Here is a 19,817-nt window from a genome sequence, read left to right on the forward strand (position 1 = left end):
AAAGAAATAGGAAAAGTGAATTATGTGTTCTAAGTCCCATTTAATGCTGTTTTTCTTCTTAGGATTCAAGAAAAGAGAGACAGAGGTGTATGTTGGCAATCTTCCGCTGGATGTTTCTAAGGTATTTATTCTTCATGATAGGCTGCTTATCTCCCTAGGCCTTCCCCATATGACTCAGTAACCTGCTAGTAACTTAATTTCCCCAGTTTCTTAAAGATGTTTGAGAGCTCTGATAGTGCAGTTACTCATTGGTGACTGTGGTAACCAGCGCATCAGTTTGCCTTGGAGTTTCCCACTTTTAGCACTGAAATGCTAAACTGGCATCCCGGATGGTTAGCCCCACTCTTTATCCCTGTGCACCTGGATGGCTGGTCAGCCTACTTGGCATTTTGGGTTGAGGCAGCTTTTTAGGAAGGGACCTTGTTAGGGCTCAGCTGCTGATCCTTTGGCAATAGGAAGCAATTGGTTTCAGCCCAAAAAATTAGCCCTATTTGACTTCGAAACGAGCCGATTCGCTCAGTGGGATGTGTTAGTAGGACTTAGAGAGTAGGATGTAAGCAATCGCATTTTGGACCCCAGGAACCTTACCGTCTCTTTGGGGAGGCCAGACCAACAAACCTGAAATAATTATAAAACAGTATAAGTGCTTAAATTTTGTAGTAAGTGCATTTGAAATACAGATGAAAGGAGAATGAAAGTGTGATCTATCGAAGCGCCCCCTGATGCTTTTTTGGGCATCTACTACATACAAAATATTGTGTCCCCCCTTTGGCATGCTTAAAGATGAACAGCCTAGTCCTTGCCTTCCAGGAGCTCAATCTTGGAAGAAGGATGAGAGAAACTGACCTCTGTGGAACCCCTGTAGCATGCCAGGCATTTTTCAAAAATTTCGTGATCTCCACGTGCCCTTGCCAACCAGTTACACATGCGGTCATCTCTGGCCAAGTTGTACTTTCTTCCTTTACACTGTTTACTACATTTTAACTGTCAGGCATGCTCTAGGAAATGAGCTACATACTTCGTTCATGTGGTTTTTTTTAAGTTATTATGGTAACTCTGGGTGGTGGTAATGCCCTCATCTTGGAGCTGAGGCTGCCAAGGATCTGAGGTCAAGTCCCTCAGCTAAGTATACAGACCCAGTGAGTGGTCCGTTACGAGTGGAATCCAGGCTCAGTTGCTCCCAGGTCCCATGTATTTTGCTTTGTGCCAAATCATGTAACCTATAAGATGTGGAAATAACGCGCCAAATGAAAGATGGACCTATTATGTTTTGTCTGACAGAGAGAAGAAAATGGTATTGGAGCATAGTAAGTCATTTTGATCCAATAAATCAAATCATATTCGACCAAAGGGGCAGGTTGGGGGATTCCTTGCACCTGATAGATGAGTGTACTGGGGCTGGTTCTCCTTCCCCATTTTGGCAGACTGGTCCAACCTATTGTTGACAGTGAAGTGGGCAGAGGAGCCCTACATGTGGCTCCTTCAGGGGTCTGGGCAGGTAAGATGCTGAACAACGCTGCCACCTCTCTCTCCCCTCTCTCCATAGACCCCATTCCAGAGCCCAGCACCTGGGGCTTGCTTTTCCATGCTGTCCCTCACCATGGTAAGGGAACATTTGGTCCTCGTCCCCTTCACAGAAAGCAGCAGCCCTCCCCATAGTGCTTTCTTTCAGCCCAAACTTGGACCAGCCTCATAGAAAAGATTTGAGCTGTGCTTTAGAGAAGGAGTAGGGTTTTGTTTTTGTTTTTTAAGACAGCGTTTCACTCCAGCCCAGGCTGGAGTGCAATGGCGTGATCTTGGCTTGCTGCAACCTCCACCTCCCGGGTTCAAGCGATTCTCCTGCCTCAGCCTGCTGCGTAGCTGAGATTACAGGCATGTGCCACCACGCCCAGATAATTTTGTACTTTTAGTGAGGTGGTGTTTCTCCATGTTGGTCAGGCTGATCTCAAACTCCCGACTTCAGGTGATCTGCCCACCTCAGCCTCCCAAAGTGGTGGGATTACAGATGTGAGCCACCGTGCTCACAGGAGTAGGGTTTTAAAAGAAATTTCCAGACTGGGTACGATGTTTACGGCTATAATCCCAGTACTTTGGGAGCCTGAAGCAGAAGGATCACTTGAGCCCAGGAGTTCAGGACCAGCCTAGGCAACATAGCAAGACCATGTCTCTTTAAAAAATAAATAAATAAATAAAAGAAGTTTCTCATGATAACATTAATGCCCTGTAAGAAATTGGCCTGCAGCTCTTTCTAGGTTCCTGGTAGAAGACACAAGAATCTTGGGTCAGAGCTGAAAGATCATCTACTTCAGTAGCCAGTATTTAAAAAAAATTTTAATTTAATTAACTTAAAAAATAGATAGATATTATTCCATACTATATTTATTCTATATATTTAATTAACATTTAAAATATATATATTAACACTTTAAAAAATATAGATATTAAATATATATTATTTAATTTGATTAACATTTGAAAAATACAGATAGTAATATTTTTAAAAATATAGATATACCTTAAAATTTACCATTAATTTTTTTTTTTTTTTTGACAGAGTATCACTTTGTCACCCAGGCTGGAATGCAGTGGTGCGAGCTCAGCTCGCTGTAGCTTCTGCCCTCAAGGCTCAAGCAATCCTCCCACCTCAGCCTCCTGTGTAGCTGGGACCACAGGTGTGCACCACCACACCTGGCTATATTTTTGTATTTTTAGTGGAGACGGGGTCTCATCATGTTGCCCAGGCTAGAAAATTTACCATTTAAAGATGTGCACAATTCAGGCCAGGTGTGGTGGCTGATGCCCGCAATCCCAGCACTTCAGGAGGCTGAGGTGGGCGGATCACGTGAGGTCAGGAGTTTGAGACCAGCCTGGCCAACATAGTGAAACCCCATCTCTACTAATAATACAAAAATTAGCCAGGTGTGGAGGCGTGCACCTGTAATCCCAGCTACTCAGGAGGCTGAGGCACGCGAATCACTTGAGCCCAGGAGGTAGAGGATGCAGTGAGATGAGATCGGGCCACTGCACTCCAGCCTGGGCAACAGAGTGAAACTGTGTCTCCAAAAAAAACAGACAGAAAGTACAGTTCAATTATTAGTACGTTCACAGATTATGCAACCATTAAGACTAATTTCTGAACATTTTCATCACCCCCAAACTAAACCTCATATCCATTAGCAGTCCTTTCCCTTCCCCTTCCTCCCAGCTCCTGATAACCACGAATCTACTTTCTGTCTCTTAAGGATTTCCTATGCTGGACATTTATATAAATAGAATCATACAATGTGGAATTTTGTGTTTTCTTTCACTGAGCATGTTTTCAGGGTTCATCTGTATTAGAGTGTGTCTTAGTACTTTGTTCCTTTTTCTGGTGGAATAATATTTCATTATACAGATATGCTGCATTTTGTTCATCAGTTTTACATTTAGGATGTTTCCACTTTTTGGCTATTATGAATAATGCTGCTATGCACATTGGCTCCTAAGTTTTTGTCTGAACATATGTTCTAGTTCTCTTGGATATATACCCAGGAGCAGAATTGCTGGATCACATGGTAACTCTGTCTTTAACTTTTTAAGGAACTTCCAAACTGGTTTTCAGAGTAGCTGCACCATTTTGCATTCATATCAGCCATGCATGAGGATTCCCATTTCTCTGCTTTGTCGCCACGGCCTGCTGTTGTCTTTTTTCATTATAGTCGTCTAGTGGATGTGAAGTGGTATCTCATGGTTTTGATTTGCATTTTCTTAATAACTAATGAGCATTTTGTCACAGCTTGTTGGCCATTTGTATATCTGTTTTGGAGAAATGTCTATTCAAATCCTTTGTCCATTTTTAGTTTGTTATTTTGTTTGAGACAGAGTCTCCCTCTGTCACCCATGCAGGAGTGCAGGGGCATGACCTTGGCCCACTGCAACCTCTGCCTCCTGGATTCAAGTGATTCTCCTGCCTCAGCCTCCTAAGTTGCTGAAATTACAGGCATGTACCACTACGCCTGGCTAATTTTGTATTTTTGGTAGAGACAAGGCTTCTCCATGTTGGTCAGGCTGGTCTCGAGCTCCCGACCTCAGGTGATCCGCCTGCCTTGGCCTCCCAAAGTGCTGGGATTACAGGCATGAGCCACCATGCCCGGCCATACCTGGCTAATTTTTGTACTTTTTGTAGAGACGGGGTTTTGCCATGTTGACCAGGCTGACCTTGAACTTCTAGCCTCAAGTGATCCACCTACCTTGGCCTCCCAAAGTGTAGGAATTGCAGGCATGAACCACTACGCCTGGCCACATTTTAAAATTTGTTTGTTAGTCTTTTTTATTGAGTTGTGAGAGTTTTAAAAATATATTCTGAATACAAGTCCCTTACCAGAAACATGATTTGCAAATATTTTGTGTTCTTTTTTTCTTTTTTTGGGCAGGAGGGTCTTACTCTGTCACCCAGGCTGGAGTGCAGTGGCACCATCACAGCCCACTGCAGCCTCGACCTCCCAGACTCAAGTGATCCTCCCATCTCAGCCTCCCAAGTAGCTGGGAGCATAGTAGCTGGGACCACAGGTGCACCACCATGCTGGGCTAATTTATTTTTATTTTTTTGTAGAGATGGGGGTCTCACTGTATTGTACAGGCTGGTCTCAAACTTCTGGGGTCAGATGATCCTCCTGCCTCAAGCTCCCAAAGTGCTGGGATTACATGTGTGAACCACTGTCCCCAGCTACCTATGATCTTTTCTTTTCTTTTCCTTTCTTTTCTTTTCTTTTCTTTTCTTTTCTTTTCTTTTCTTTTCTTTTCTTTCTTTTTAAAGATGAGGTTTCACCATGATGGCCAGGCTGGTCTTGAACTCTTGACCTCAGGTGATCCACCCACCTTGGCCTCCCAAAGTGCTGGGATTACAGGCATGAGCCACCACGCCCGGCCGATATTTTCCAAGAATTTAATAGTTTTAGCTCTTATTTTAGGTCTGTGATTTTTTTTTTTTTTTTTTTTTTTTTTGAGACAGGGTATCAATCTGTCACCCAGGCTGGAGTGCAATGGCACCATCACAGCCCACTATAGCCTTGGTTTTCCAGGCTCAAGTGATCCTCCCATCGCAGCCTCCTGAGTAGCTGGGAGTGCAAGCACATGCCACAATTCCCAGCTAATTTTTTTGTTTTTTTATTTAGATGAAGTCTTGCTCAGTTGTCCAGGCTGGAGTGCAGTGGCACAGTCTTGGCTCATTGCCACCTTTGCCTCCAGGATTCAAGTGATTCTCTTGCCTCAGCCTCCTGAGTAGCTGGAATTACAGGCACACGCCACCATGTCTGGCTAATTTTTTGTATTTTTAGTAGAGACGGGGTATTACCATGTTGGCCAGGCTGGTCTCGAACGCCTCACCTCAAGTGATCCCCCCACCTTGGCCTCCCCAAGTGCTGGAATTACAGGCATGAGCTACTGTGCCCAGCATTTTTTTGTATATTTTGTGGAGATGGGGTTTCACTTTGTTGCCCAGGCTGATTTTGAACTCCTGAGCTCAAATTATCCGCCCACCTTGGCCTCCCAAAGTGCTGGGATTATTGGCATGATCCACTGCATCCAGCCAGGTCTGTAATTCTTTTTGAATTCATTCTTGTGTATGGTGTGAGGTAGGGTTCCAACTTCATTCTTTTGCATGTGGATATACAGTTATCCCAACATCATTTGTTGGCAAGACTGTTCTTTCCCCATTGTATTATCTTGGCACTCTTGTCAGAAATCAGTTGACTATCAATGTAGCAGTTACTTTGGATTTGCATTCTGTCCCAGTGATCTGTGTGCCCTTATGCTGGCACTGCATTTACTTACTGTAGGTGTTTAGAAAGTTTCACAATCAGTCACCCATTCACTCTTGAACCCACTAGTTTACTTTCTGTCCTCACCAGTTTTCTGAAACTGTTTTTGCTGAGTGTACAAGTAACCTACATGATGCCAAATGGATTAAAAATGATCAAATGCGCTCTGTTTCCATAATTATAGATTTTAAAACCTCACACAAAAAAATCTGGAAGTAGAGGCTAAAATATAAGAAATACTACTTTTAAATGCATAGTCGATTCCTGAGAAGGTGAGAGAAATCATGACTTCAATCTGTATTTGAGGCCTGTACCTTTCTCTTGAACTCTAAACTTGTATATTCACTTTCCTGCTGGTTATGTCCATGTGGATTACTAGCAGGCATTTCAAACTTCCGATGTCCCAAACCAGGCTCCTGGTATTCCCCAGCCTGCTCCTCCTACAAGCTTCCCCGTCTCCGTAAAAGACAGTGCCATTTTTCTCAGGCCCAAAATCTAAGACATATTTTCATCTCACACCTCATATTTTTCTCACACTTCACATTCAGTCTGCTGGTAGGTCATTTTGGCTCTACCTTGATAATACACATAGACTCAAACAATCTTTTGTATAAGAAGGGAGGAAGTGAGTAGAATATCTCTTTAAATTTGCAGGAAAACAAATAGAAGGATAGAAATCAAGATGGTTGTTACTTATAAGGAGAAGGAAGGAAGAAAGGGTGGAAAGAAGACAGATGCATGACTTCTGACTAGGAATATATAAACATTTTCATAATTAAAAAATAAAAATTGTACATTATAGCATTTTCTAGAAATGGAAAAGAAGTTGGTTACATAACCAATTTGGTGTCAGAGAAGAGAAATACTCAACCTCAGAGTATGGTAGTTTGACTGTATATCTTCAGTAGGACGTACTAAAGACCTGCAAAGAAATACACACACACACACACACACACACACACATTTTTTAGACAGTCTCGCTCTGTCACCCAGGCTGGAGTGCAGTGGCACGATCTCAGCTCACTGCAACTTCCACCTCCCCGGTTTAAGTGATTCTTCTGCCTCAGCCTCCCGAGTAGCTGAGACTACAGGTACCCACCATCACGCCCAGCTAATTTTTTGTATTTTTAGTAGAGACGGGGTTTCACCATGTTACCAGGATGGTCTTGATCTCCTGACTTCGTGATCCGCCTGCCTCAGCCCTGCAAAGTGCTGGGATTACAGGCGTCAGCCACCATGCCTGCCCAAGGAATCTTAAACTTACTCAATAGCTTTATTGTCAGTAATGATACTGATACTGTTATTTGAACTTGTTATGTATTTAAATTATGAAAAAACAATTGTTAGGAATCAAGATTTTCAGCATAAGAGGAGAGAGATAAAAGAAGTTAAAGAGAAATAAATAAAACAAATATAAATTGAAATCCATGAGGATAATGTGATTTTTTCCCTCTTGTAAGGGGCATGTATTCTAGCTTGGTCCACTGAGAAACCTTGGAGCTCTCACTATGCAGCAGCAGTAGCACACCTACCCGCTAGATTGTGTTCTTTCCCGCTAAAGAGAACCAGGTCTTCTTAGAGAAATGGCTGATTCCAGATCTGGAGCTGTTATGCCAGAAAGCTGTCAAAGACTACTGAAGTTTGAATGAAAAGACAGAGCAGTTTTATTTAGAGCTGGTTTATTTAGAGGTGGTGTTCTTGTTTCTTGGAGTTTGTGCTGAAGCGTTGGCATGTGAAGCAATGCGGTGTTGGAGATTTGTTTCGGAATAGCCTAGTGTCCGGGAGAGGTTATGATGAAATGGGAATGGACATGAACTGAGAATTGCTGCGGCTGAGTGATAGGCGCTTAGTGATTTGTAATACTATTTTCTGTATTTTTATTCCGATTTGAATGTTTCCAAATAAAAATAACACAAGAGCAAGCAAAGAGGGTGTCGCATGGGCCACAGATGGAGCAATTTGAGCATCAAGTACTACATTTGATTAAATTCACCAATGATTTTAAAAAGCATTAATTTGTAATAATCTCTAAAGAAAGGGGAAATAAATAACATTCACTGAATACAACTGAAAATGGAAAGATAATGGTTCATTAACAAAAAACTTGATAATTAAAGAGAAGGAAGAGGTATTTATCTTGCTTTTCCAACACCAATGTAATAATGTTTTCAGAGCAAACAACCCTAGTTAATGAGAGAAAGTTCTTTACAGAAGAACTCTAGTCATAAATGCAGAAGATATAATAGAATTAGAAAATGACCATTGTGCAAACTCCAATAAAAATACCTGTTTCAGACAGTGGTCATCTGAGCTTGCTTAATTCATTAGATAAAATATCAATGGGCAGTTTTACAGTGGAGGGATCGGGCTGTTACTAATTTTAGCCTCACTAAAAATGAGATAACCAGATATGAGCCCCCTAAAAAGTGGTGCAAGATAAAGGTGACCACAACATTTTAAAGTATTCTACCCCCTCCCCCAAAAAAACACCTATGCTAGTCAAGCTCTATGGCAGATTTGTAGTCAAAAGGAACTCCAGGGAATAGAAGACCAAGATAATGCCGCCATAAAGCAGCAGCACTCTTGTCTGTAGAACAGCTGACCTGATTTCCAGAATAAGTCAATCATGAAAAAATTAAAGTAGATCTTATAGAGATTTAAGGAGATCTGGAAGAAACTTAGAGGCCTGGTGCAGTGGCTCATGGCTGTAATCCCAGCACTTTGGGAGGCCTAGGCAAGTGGATCACTTGAGGTCAGGAGTTTGAGGCTACCCTGGCCAATATGGTGAAATCCCATCTCTACCTAAAAATGCAAAAATTAGCCAGACATGGTGGCAGCTGCCTGTCATTCCAGCTACTCAGGAGGCTGAGACAGGAGAATTGCTTGAACCTTGGAGGGGGAGGTTGCAGTGAGCCGAGATTGCATCACTGCACACCAGCCTGGGTGACAGAGCAAGACTCTGTCTCAAAAATAAAATAAAAATAGAAGAGACTTAGAAATGATAACAAAATACAATCAGTAGGCTTTGTTTTGATCTGGTTTTGGACAAAACAATCATAAAACGACGTTTCTGAGATAATCGGTGAGGATTACCTTTTAGTTGACAGTATGACATTATTGTTTTTCTTAGTTTGATAATGGCGTGTCTAGGGAGAAAATGCCTCTTTGAGGAGGAGGCTAAAGTATTTAAGGTGAAATGACAGAATAGCTGGGATTCCCTGACACTGGCGAACGAGGGCTGGAAAGACAGGTGAAACACACAGAACAGGGGTGCTGGTTGAAGCATGGTGATGGGCTTGTGGGAGTTCATTGTTTGGCATTATTTTATAACAAAAAGTTACCTATATCCAGAACCTGGGCACCTCGTGTCATGCCACTGCTTGCCCCTGGCCGACCCACTGCCGTCTCACCTGGATTACTGCGAGGGCTCTTAGCTCATTTCTCTCTCTGTCTCTTTTTTTATTTTTATTTTTTGAGACAGGGCCTTGCTCTGTCACCCAGGCTGGAAGAAAGCCTCGACCTCCCAGGCCCGAGCAAGCCTCCTACCTCAGCCACCCATGTAGCTGGGACCACAGGAACACATCACCATACCCAGCTTGCTTGCTTATTTATTTAAATTCACTCTGTCGCCCAGGCTGGAGTACAGTGGTGTGATCTCTGCTCACTGCAACCTCCGCCTCCCAGTTTCAAGAGATTCTCCTGCCTCAGCCTCCTGTGTGACTAGGGTTACAGGCGTGCATCACCATGCCTGGCTAATTTTTGTATTTTTAGTAGAGCCACCATGTTGGCCGGCCCGGTCTTGAATTCTTGACCTCAAGTGATCTGCCCGCCTTGGCCTCCCAGAGTGCTGGGATTATAAGAGTGAGCCACCGTGCTCGGCCTCTGGCTAATTTATTTTTATTTTTTGTAGAGACGGCATTTTGCCATGTTGCTCAGGCTGGTCTCGAACTCCTGGGCTCAAGTGATCTGCTGGCCTTAGCCTCCCAAAGTGCTGGGATTACAGGTATGAGCTACCACGCCCAGCCAGCTCTTCTCTTTTCTGCCCTGTTCACCTGCAGTCGAATCTTAACATAGCAGCCAGAGTGACCCCATCAAGTGGCAAGCCTGTCTTGGACCCCTCCACTCGGAAGCCTCCAATGGCTTTCCTTCCTATTTAGGAAGAGCAGAGCCCTGTGTGGCCCTTCGTGAACCACTCCCTGTGCCCGCCGCACTCCTGCCTTCTTCCTTGTTTGCTCCACAGCAGCCTCTCTGGCCTCCTCGCTCAACCCAAAACCTGCTGTAAGCTCTTATAGCTGCAGTTTCCTCTGCTTGCTGCTCTGCTTCAGAGGTGGCCTTCTCAGAGGCCCTCCATGGCTGTTCTCCCTCGGTTGCAGCCCCCATTCTTCCTGTCCTTCCTGGTCTTTGTCTCCTTAATACGTACACCATCGAACTCACCACACATGCTACTTACTCCTTTTATTTTTTATTTTTATTTTTTGAGACGGAATTTAGCTCTTGTCACCCCGGCTGGAGTACAGTGACGTGATCTTGGCTCACTGCTACCTCTACCTCCTGGGTTCAAGTGATTCTCCTGCCTCAACCTCCTGAGTAGCTGGAATGACAGGCACCCACCACCATGCCCAGCTAAATTTTGTATTTTTTTAGTAGAGACGGGGTTTCGCCATATTTGCCAGGCTGGTCTCGAACTCCTGACCTCAGGTGATCTACCCGCCTCGGCCTCCCAAAGTGCTGGGATTACAGGTGTGAGCCACCACACCCGGCCACCTGCTACTTACTACTCTTAGTGATGATCTCTTCCCCAAAAAAGATGAGTCCAGGAGGGCTAGGCTTTCTGCACCTAACACATTTCTAGCACAGAGTGGGCACCTAATAAATAACTGTTGAATGAAAGAATGAGAGGAAGTGAAGGTAGCATAGATGACTTTTTCAAGGATTTTCATCAAAAAGAGTAGGAAGATGGAGTGGTAGCAGGACGGACGTATGGGGTCAGAGGTGTTATGTGTGATAAGACTTAGCTTGGCGAATTTGTATGCTCATGCAGCGGAGAGGGAACCGGATGCTGGAAAGAGAGGAGCTGATTTAGCAGCAGAGGCCCCGAGAAGGTGAGAAGGAGAGGACTGGGCAGGGACAGGTCTTCCCCGTAGAAGGATGAGTACAGATGTGGGGGTGGTAGGAGAATGGAAGTTCCCCTTTGGTTGCTTCTCTTTTCTCAGTGAAATAAAAATCAGGTTCTCTGCTGAGTAGAAAGGGTGTGCCAAGTGTGTGCGGTAGTTTTTTCTGGGAGAGTGGGGGGCTGATGATGAGGGGTAGGTGGCAGGAATGCTGTGAAGTGCTGGACATCAGGTATTGATTGCGCTGATAGACCCCGGCATCTAAGCTGGTTAATGAGCACAGCAGGGGGCTGGGCGCGTTGAACAGTGGCTCATGCCTGTTATTGCAGCCCTTTGGGAGGCCCAGGCGGGTGGACTGCTTGAGCTTAGGAGTTTCAGATTAGCCTGGGAAACGTGACAAAATTCTGTCTCTACAAAAAAAATACAAAAATTAGCCAGGCGTGGTGGCGCACACCTGTAGTCCCAGCTACTTGGGAGGCTGAGGTGCGACATTGGCTTGAGCCTGGGAGGTGGCAGCTGCAGTGAGCCAAGATCGCACCACTGTACTCCAGCCTGGGCAACAGAGCCAGACCCTGTCTCCAGAGGGGGGAAAAAAAAAGGCACAGCAAGGACATTGCAGGTTTGGGTGGAGCAGGATGGTTAGGAGAAAAGTGGCAGAGTCAGGAGTTTGCAGGAGGGTGGAAAGTGGCAGAGTCTGAAGAGTCACGGTACTGGGGAGTGGAGTTGGAGAACCAGACGTGTGAGCAGGAAAGATGGGAGGGGGTCAGAGAGTGCGGGGTTCCAAGCTGTCGTTTGGGGGTAGGCGTTGGGAATGATTGTGTCTAGGGTGTGCCCTGGAAAGCAGGGAGCTGAGGTGCTGGGCAGGTGGCTGTTGGTCCCTCACCTTCTGTCTGTGTGTTTGTGGCTTGCCTTGATCACGTCCATGTTGGCGTGTTCAGCTCTAGGCAGTAATTTGGGCTGTTGTCTAATATTCCTTTGTAAGAATCTACCACAGTGTGTTTACCTGCAAATAGACATTCCTGTTCTTAGGTTGTATCATATGAAATCGCTGGTATTGGACCATTTTTTAATCTGCAAAATCCTCAGTTTCACATGGTTCAAATCAATATTTTCCTAGTTTTTGCTACCTCAAACAGCTTCAGTGAACCAGCTTGTACACATAATGGTGTGCACGGTGTGAATGCCTCTGGGACCTGTACTGAAGCGTGGGGCATCAGGGCCACAAGGGCCTCACAGCTGGACCAGGAAGGGGACTGACTTGCACTCCCACCAGCAGCACAGCGTTCCTCTGTCACAAACACTTGGTGTTGTCCAGCTGTTAAATTGCTGCCTGTTGGATGGGCATGAAATTACTTGGCACATAGATGGCTGCAGTAACCTCCTACCTGTCTGGTGCGAAGTCAGTGGTCCATAAATGCTGGTGCCTTAACTAATAGCAGACCATAGATCCCTTAAACCATGTGGTTGGTGGTGATTGATTGAAAGGAATGTGTCTTTAAATGAAATAGGTTACAAAGCAGAAGGCACAGTGTGATCTCGTGATATTTATAGATGTGCAGTGTTCGTGTTTTGGTGGCAGGAATTATGGAAAGTACTTCTATTTTGCTTATTGGTGTTTTTAAAAATATTCTACAATAAACATTCAATGTCTTTGTAATTAAAAAATCCTAATAAGTTATTTTTATGATTTAAAATGAGATGTAAAATTTCTTGCGGGGCATGAGGCAATTTTAGCTTAATGTACCAAACCTCCTTTCAAATCTGTAATTGATCAAAACATTTTCAAATAAACTAATTAAACTGTTAAGGGGCAGGAAAACTGTCAAAATTAGGGCACGCCTTCAGATTTTAGAAATTCCTAGTGATAACTATCAACTGTAGCAGCATCTGCTGATGGGGCACCCTCACTGAGAACACTGAAATTCCACGGATGGGCCGGGCACGGTGGCTCATGCCTGTAATCCCAGCTCTTTGGGAGGCTGAGGAGGGTAGATCACCTGAGGTCAGGAGTTCAAGACCAGCCTGGCCAACATGGTGAAACCCCCGTCTCTACTAAAAATACAAAAACTTAGCCGGGCATGGTATCAGGGTCCTGTAACCCTAGCTACTTGGGAGGCTGAGGCAGGAGAATCGCTTGAATCCGGGAGGTGGAGGTCGCAGTGAGAGCGCATCATTCATTACACTCCAGCCTGGGCAACAAGAGCAAAACTCCATCTCAAAAAAAAAAAGAAAGAAAGAAAAGAAATTCTATGGATGAAAAGATCTCAGCCCTCTTTATGTCCACAGAATCCATAATGGCTGCAAATGGTAATGACTGTTCTTGCTTTGTTTTCTTTGGGAAGTAGCTCCTTTCCTCCCTGTCCGTTTTGCTGATGTACTCACTTTGCAGTATTTGTGTGTGTGTGTGTTGTAGGGAGTGAGGGAGATTCCTCACACCCTCAGGTACATTTTCTGGAAATGCATGCTTCCTGAATCTGATACCATGGAACAGCCATTTTCATTTTCAACCTTGGCTGTGTATTAAAATCATCTGAGGAGCTTCTTAAAAAACACGGATGCTTTGGTCCCAACCCTAGCAGTTCTGGTTTTGTGTACCTGGGGTGGGCTAGGTGTTGCATTGGTAGTTAAAAGGGAAAAAATAATTACTCTCCAACCGAGTGTTGTCTGTAGTCAGGATAGAGAAGCATTGATGTGGCACAATGGTTTGCATACTTTTTCTGTAAAGGGTCAGATAGTAAATATTTTTTGTTTTGTTTTCCCTTTTTCTTTTTTTTTTTTTTTTTTTTAAGACGGGGTCTTGCTGTGTTGCCCAGGCTGGAGTACAGTGGTATGATCTCAGCTCACTGCAGCCTCGACCTCCTGGGCTCAAGTGATCCTCCCACCTCAGCCTGCAGAGTAGCTGGGACTACAGGCATGAACCACCATGCCCAGCTAATTTTTTGTATTTTTTGTAGAGACAGGGTCTTACCATGTTGCCCAGGCTGGTCTTGAACTTCTTGACTTGAGCAATCTGTCCACCTTGGCCTCCCACAGTGCCGGGATTTCAGGCGTGAGTCACTGTGCCCAGCTGGATAGTAAATAGTTTAAGTGTTGAAGGCCATTATAGGCTGAAAGCAGCTGTAGACGAGTGAATGATGTGCCTGGCCGTGTTCCAGTAAAAATTTATTTACAAAAAAAGGTGGTGGACTGGATTTGGCCCAAGGCTATGGTTTCCTGATACCTGCCAAAATATTAGCCTTCTATTTTATTTTAATAATGGTAAAACCTGAGAAGAAAACTATGGTTTTGCATGATATAATGAAAAAAAAAAAATACATGTAGGATTTGAAGTTCAGGGTCTGGAGTTCAAATCCTAATTCTAAATTGTCTATGTAGCCTTAGAGATGTCATTTAACCTCTCTGATCCTTATTTTATGCCTCCGTGCAATGAGTACAGTAATAATATGTACTTTACAGGGTGGGTGTGAAGACCAAATGGAATAAGGGATATGAAAGTGCTCGGTAAACTGAAAATGCTAAGCACACATTGCTCGTTTTCACAAATTGCTTGTTGCTCAGCATCTTGTAGACTCATGTATAATAAACATTAAATATTTAAGAGTAAAGCAAATTAGAAAATTTGAATGTAAATGTAATATAAACATGAAGACTGAGAAAAATGAGTTATACATAATGCATTTCTATTTTCCTAAGCCAACAAAGTGACTTTGGAAGACGGTATAAATATACATTATTTCCAAAAGAGTTTTCCAGAGAAAAATTGGTTTCCACCATGGTCGTGAAATTTTATAATCATTAACACGCTCGTGGGGAAGCCAAGGAAGGAGGAACTGTTGAGGGATGCGGGCAGGAGTTGAAAGAGCTGAAGCCTGAAGTGAAGCCATTGCAATGGGTTGCGGGCGCACGTCTGTGACCTGCAAAAAAGCATTTCAGTAGGGCAGGAGCTAGCCCGGTGCAGGCAGTCAGGAGGGAGTGGGCAGGGAGGAAATGGAGGCATTAGGTGGAGACGGCTCTTTCTACGAGTTTGGCAGAAAAGAGAAAAAATAGGGTGTAGCTCCAAAAGGCATCAGGGTGGCATAGACATTATCATAAAGCAGGGGAGGCTGGTTTCTCTGTGGCAACAACCCAAGCCCTATGGAGCAGGACGGGGAGGAGGGGTGGGGTGAGGGAGACGGCCTGAGGGCAGACTAGGAGAGGAGTCGAGAAGGGTATGGGAAATGTCCAGGGAAGAGGAAGGGAACCATACTCCTGGGCAGAGGCCACGCAGGGGTGAGAAGCAGTCAGGAGGAGGTACTTGCAAAGCTGTGGAAGTCACTTCCTCCTGGGAGCCTGCCCTGACCACCTCCTTTCCTTCCAAATCTGGATTAAATGCCAGGCCGTATGCACCCATAGCCAGCTGTGTGTAGTGATGAAATGGTCTGTTTACTTGATTGTCTTGTCTGCATCCCTGCTTGACTGGTGAGCTTCACTGAAGACAGGGCTGCCGCGCTTCTTGTCTATCTTTACAAAACCTGACACATACGGCACATAATAGATCCTCATTAAGTGTGGGTTAAGTTGGGTACAGACTAGCTGGCTGGGGATCTGAAACCTTGAGAACTGGTTGTAAGTCATGTCTCTGGGTCTCTCTCTTTTAAACCCTGCTGTTGTAGGAGGAAATTCTGTACCTTCTAAAGGACTTCAGCCCTCTTTATGTCCACAAAATCCAGAATGGCTGCAAATGGTAATGACTGTTCTTCCTTTGTTTTCTTTGGGAAGCAGCTCCTTTCCTCCCTGTCCATTTTGCTGATCCACTCACGTTGCAGACTAGCCCAGCAACCGCCACATCCACACCCACTGTGACTTGGCAAAGGGACATTTGGGAAACCCCCTTTCCATATTTAACCCTCTGACCCAGCAGCGAAAACTGCCTTATCAACACAACCCTGGCTTAGAAGTACAGAGACCTGGGTGTATTTTTGGTCAAGTCCTTGTTCTGTTTTCTGTTTTTTTTTTTTTTTTTTTTTTTTTTTTTGAGACGGAGTTTCACTCATGTTACCCAGGCTGGAGTGCAATGGCGCGATCTCGGCTCACCGCAACCTCCGCCTCCTGGGTTCAGGCAATTCTCCTGCCTCAGCCTCCTGAGTAGCTGGGACTACAGGCACGCACCACCATGCCCAGCTAATTTTTTGTATTTTTAGTAGAGACGGGGTTTCACCATGTTGACCAGGATGGTCTCGATCTCTTGACCTCGTGATCCACCCGCCTCGGCCTCCCAAAGTGCTGGGATTACAGGCTTGAGCCACCGCGCCCGGCTCCTTGTTCTGTTTTCTGACTTGAGATAAGTTACTGTACTACCCTCAGCCTTGTTAGTCCTGAAAACTGGACCTACTTACAGTTTCCCTTCTTTTCAAGGTAGTAAAAAGTGACTTGAACCTTTGTTTGAGACAGGGTCTGGCTCTGTCGCTCATGCTGGAGTGCAGTGGTGCAGTCTCAGCTCGCTGCAATGTCTGCCTCCCAGGCTTAAGCAGTCCTCCTGCCTCAGCCTCTGAAGTAGCTGGTACTACAGGTGTACACTACCACATCTGGCTAATTTTTGTATTTTTTGTAGAGATGGTGTTTTGCCATGTTGCCCAGGCTGGTCTGGAACTCCTGAGCTCAAGTAATCTGCCTGTCTTGGCCTCCCAAAGTGCTGGGATTGCAGACGTGAGTCACCACACCTGGCTTGCTTTGAACTTTTGGGGACAGTAGTATTAAAGAAACTCAAAGTCATAGACATATGATGCGTAGTGAAAGTCAACTCATTTCTTCAGCTCCTTAGAGGCCTACGGCAGTGTCTCACACTGGCCCAGACCCAAGCCTGGATATACTTGTAGCTTTCTTGTGTAGGTGGAAAAGTTCATCTTCTGTCACTGCAGAGAGAGGACACTGCCCTTCCAGCTTGAGCTTGATGCCTCCCTGCAGGTCTGGGCTTCTCTGGGGATGTGCTCAAAGCTGCCCTCTCTCTTTTTTTTTCAGACAGAGTTTTGCTCTTGTTGCCCAGGCTGGAGTGCAGTAGTGCAGTTTTGGCTCACCGCAACCTGCACCTCCCGGATTCAAGCTATTCTCCTGCCTCAGCCTCCCGAGTAGCTGGGATTACAGGAGCCCCCACGACGCCCAGCTACTTTTGTATTTTTTAGTAGAGATGGGGTTTCTCCATGTTGGTCAAACTCCCGACCTCAGGTGTTCCACCCGCCTTGGCATCCCAAAGTGCTGGGATTATTGGTGTGAGCCACTGCGCCCGGCCAAAGCTGCCCTCTCTCTCTTCCCTTTTCAGCTTTGCATTTGTAGATCTGGGCTCCATGCAGAAAGTGACACTTGCAATCCAGGAGCTGAATGGCAAACTCTTCCACAAGCGAAAACTGTTCGTGAATACAAGCAAAAGGCCCCCCAAGAGGACCCCCGATGTGATCCAGCAGCCCCGGGCACCCCTGGTATGTCTCCTGGCCTCTCTGTGCTCCGGGGCCTTCCATTTTCACCCTTTGGAGCGTGGCTGACTTTGCTTTCAGTGCTTTCATCCTCCTCCAGTCCAGTCTGATTGTGGAGAAGAAGGCAGGGTCTTGGGTGAAATCAGAGAACTTTTATGACCTTTAACAGTCAGAAGTAAGGGCAGTTGCAGAAAACCTGGAATGTGTAAATTAAGGGGACTATTTTTTTGGCAAGGATAAAAAGGGTCATTAGGCAATTCAGTCAGGACTTTTTTAACCTAGAATATTGAAATTCAGGTTTTCCTTGTTAATGTAGCAGACATTGAGTGTCTACTGTTTGTATAGCCTTGTTCTGGTTGCTGGCATGAAGCATAAGACAAAAGTCAATAAAATCCCGTTCGGCCAGGCGCGGTGGCTCATGCCTGCAATCCTGGCACTTTGGGAGGCCGAGGCGGGTGGATCACCTGAGGTCAGGAGTTCAAGACCAGCCTGGCCATCATGGTGAAACCCCATCTTAATTAAAAAAAAAAAAATCCTGTTCTTCTTGGGAGGAATATAAACATTGTCAAATATGAGATATGGGGGTCAGTTAATGGTGGGGGCTGCCCCTGCAGGCAGAGAAGGGAAGGTCCATAAGAAACCCCTGGGAGCTTCTCTCAAAAGAGGAGGGCCCATTCTTGGTTTGCAGATGTGAACCAGGAGGAAAAGGTCCCATTCCAGAGCCTTAAGTGTTAGTGCTAGAAGCTGACTTGGCTGCACATTTGAGGAAATCTGAACAATAGTGGCTTAAACAAGTTAGTGATTTGTTTTTCTTTCTTGTAGAAGTCAGGAGGTAGGGAGTCCTGGGTTGCTCTGAGGCCTCCATGATGGTATCAGGGTTCCAGGCAGGAAGAAGGGGAGAAGCAGAGGGCAAAAGGGGCCTGTGTCCTCTTAAAAGGTGCATTTCCAGAAGCCCTGACCACAGTTCTGCTTATTTTTCACTGGTTGTCCTTGCAGCTCACAGCCTTAAGTGCACAGGTGCTGGGAGATGTCCTTTTAAAAGATAGACACATTGTTGCCAAACTTGGGGTGCTATCAGCAAGGAAGCCTAGCATGCCTATGGCTGGCAGTTAAGAAGGTCAGCCACAAAACTGGAGAAGTTGGAGGTGGAGGCCCAGAGTTGGGTTGGAATTACTACAATTAAGATTTTCAGAGGTGTACCAAAAAATACAAAATTAGCCAGGGGTGGTGGTGTGCACATGTAGTCCCAGCTGAGGTGGGAGAATGCCTTGAAACCAGGAGGCAGAGGTTCCAGTGAGCTGAGATGGCTCCACTGCACTCCAGATGTGGGCCACGGAATGAGACCCTGTCTCAAAAAAAAAGATACAACGGTCCAGGAAGTAAGTGACTGGACTCTTAGACGAATTATCCACGTGGATGCTAAATTTGCTTGATGATAAGACAGGCAGATAGTGAGCCAGAAGCTGAAGTTTTCAGTGAAGGGCATAACACAGAGAAGAGCAGACAACTGCAGCCAGGAAGGTTTGTAAGCAGGACAGTCTTACAGTTTGCCCTTTCCAAGACGGGTTAAGAGAGAAAGGAAGGGAAAGAGTTTGAAATTAGCAAAGGGAGCCACCTCTGACAGTCTTTTTTTTTTTTTTTTTTTTCCTGTTTATGTAGATGGGGTCTTGCTATGGTGGCCAGGTTGGTCTCAAACTTGTGGCTTTAAGCCATCCTTCAGCCTTCATAGGTGTAAGCCATGGCACCCTGCCTGGAGTTTGCATCTTTAATGATCTTTTCTTTCACTTGGTCACGGTTTCTCATTCCCCTAGCTGTATTTCAGACCTTGTCATTGCTGTAACCATTTCAAGCATCCCACTGTGTGCCGTCCCCCAATGTTTGCAGCTCTCTCACTCTAGAATAATGGTTCTCAAGCTTTAACGAGCATCAGAATCAGCAAAAGAGCTTGTGAACACAGCTTTCTGAGCCCTAGCCCCAGTGATTCTGATTTAGTAGATGTAGGGCAGGGCCTGGGAATTTGCACAAGCTTCAGGTGGTGCTGATGCTCCTGGTGCTCCTGGCCCTGGGACCACATTTTAGTAGCAAGGCCCTACAGCCTCCATCCAGCAGTTAATGCATTGGCACACATAGGCACCCAAAGTCCACTGACTCCACCATTTCTTCATTGTTCAGTACTCTCTTTGTTCTCTCATTTCCCTTTCAGCCTAGATTCTAGAGTCAATAGCTACCTTAGTTCAAACATCTTTAACTCCATTGCCCTCTTCTCACCATTATAGCTTGCCAAACACTAATCGTAGTTGAACCCAGCCCTCTGCCTGTTCTGAACCCACTCTCTGAGCCACCGAAGACATTCACACAACCTTGCTAACCGATCTCGGTGTATATGTATGGTCACAGGCTTTCCTACTCTTCCAAACTGACCTGTCTTAGAATTCTCTGATCTTTTGCCCTCCTATGTCCAA

The 19,817-nt window shown here is 45.2% G+C and overlaps 1 protein-coding gene across 1 annotated transcript in view; it reads left to right on the forward strand.

The window, feature by feature from the left end:
• TDRD10 (tudor domain containing 10) overlaps positions 1–19,817 on the forward strand; it is a 48,916-nt gene that overhangs the window by 6,301 nt on the left and 22,798 nt on the right. The window contains exons 4-6 of the mRNA XM_017513408.2: positions 63–121; positions 15,562–15,632; positions 17,205–17,361. Coding sequence (XP_017368897.1) covers positions 63–121; positions 15,562–15,632; positions 17,205–17,361 — 287 coding nt within the window. The remainder of the gene's footprint in view (positions 1–62; positions 122–15,561; positions 15,633–17,204; positions 17,362–19,817) is intronic.

Source organism: Cebus imitator, unplaced genomic scaffold, assembly GCF_001604975.1.
Source record: "Cebus imitator isolate Cc_AM_T3 unplaced genomic scaffold, Cebus_imitator-1.0 Scaffold491, whole genome shotgun sequence".
Lineage (NCBI taxonomy): Eukaryota > Metazoa > Chordata > Mammalia > Primates > Cebidae > Cebus > Cebus imitator.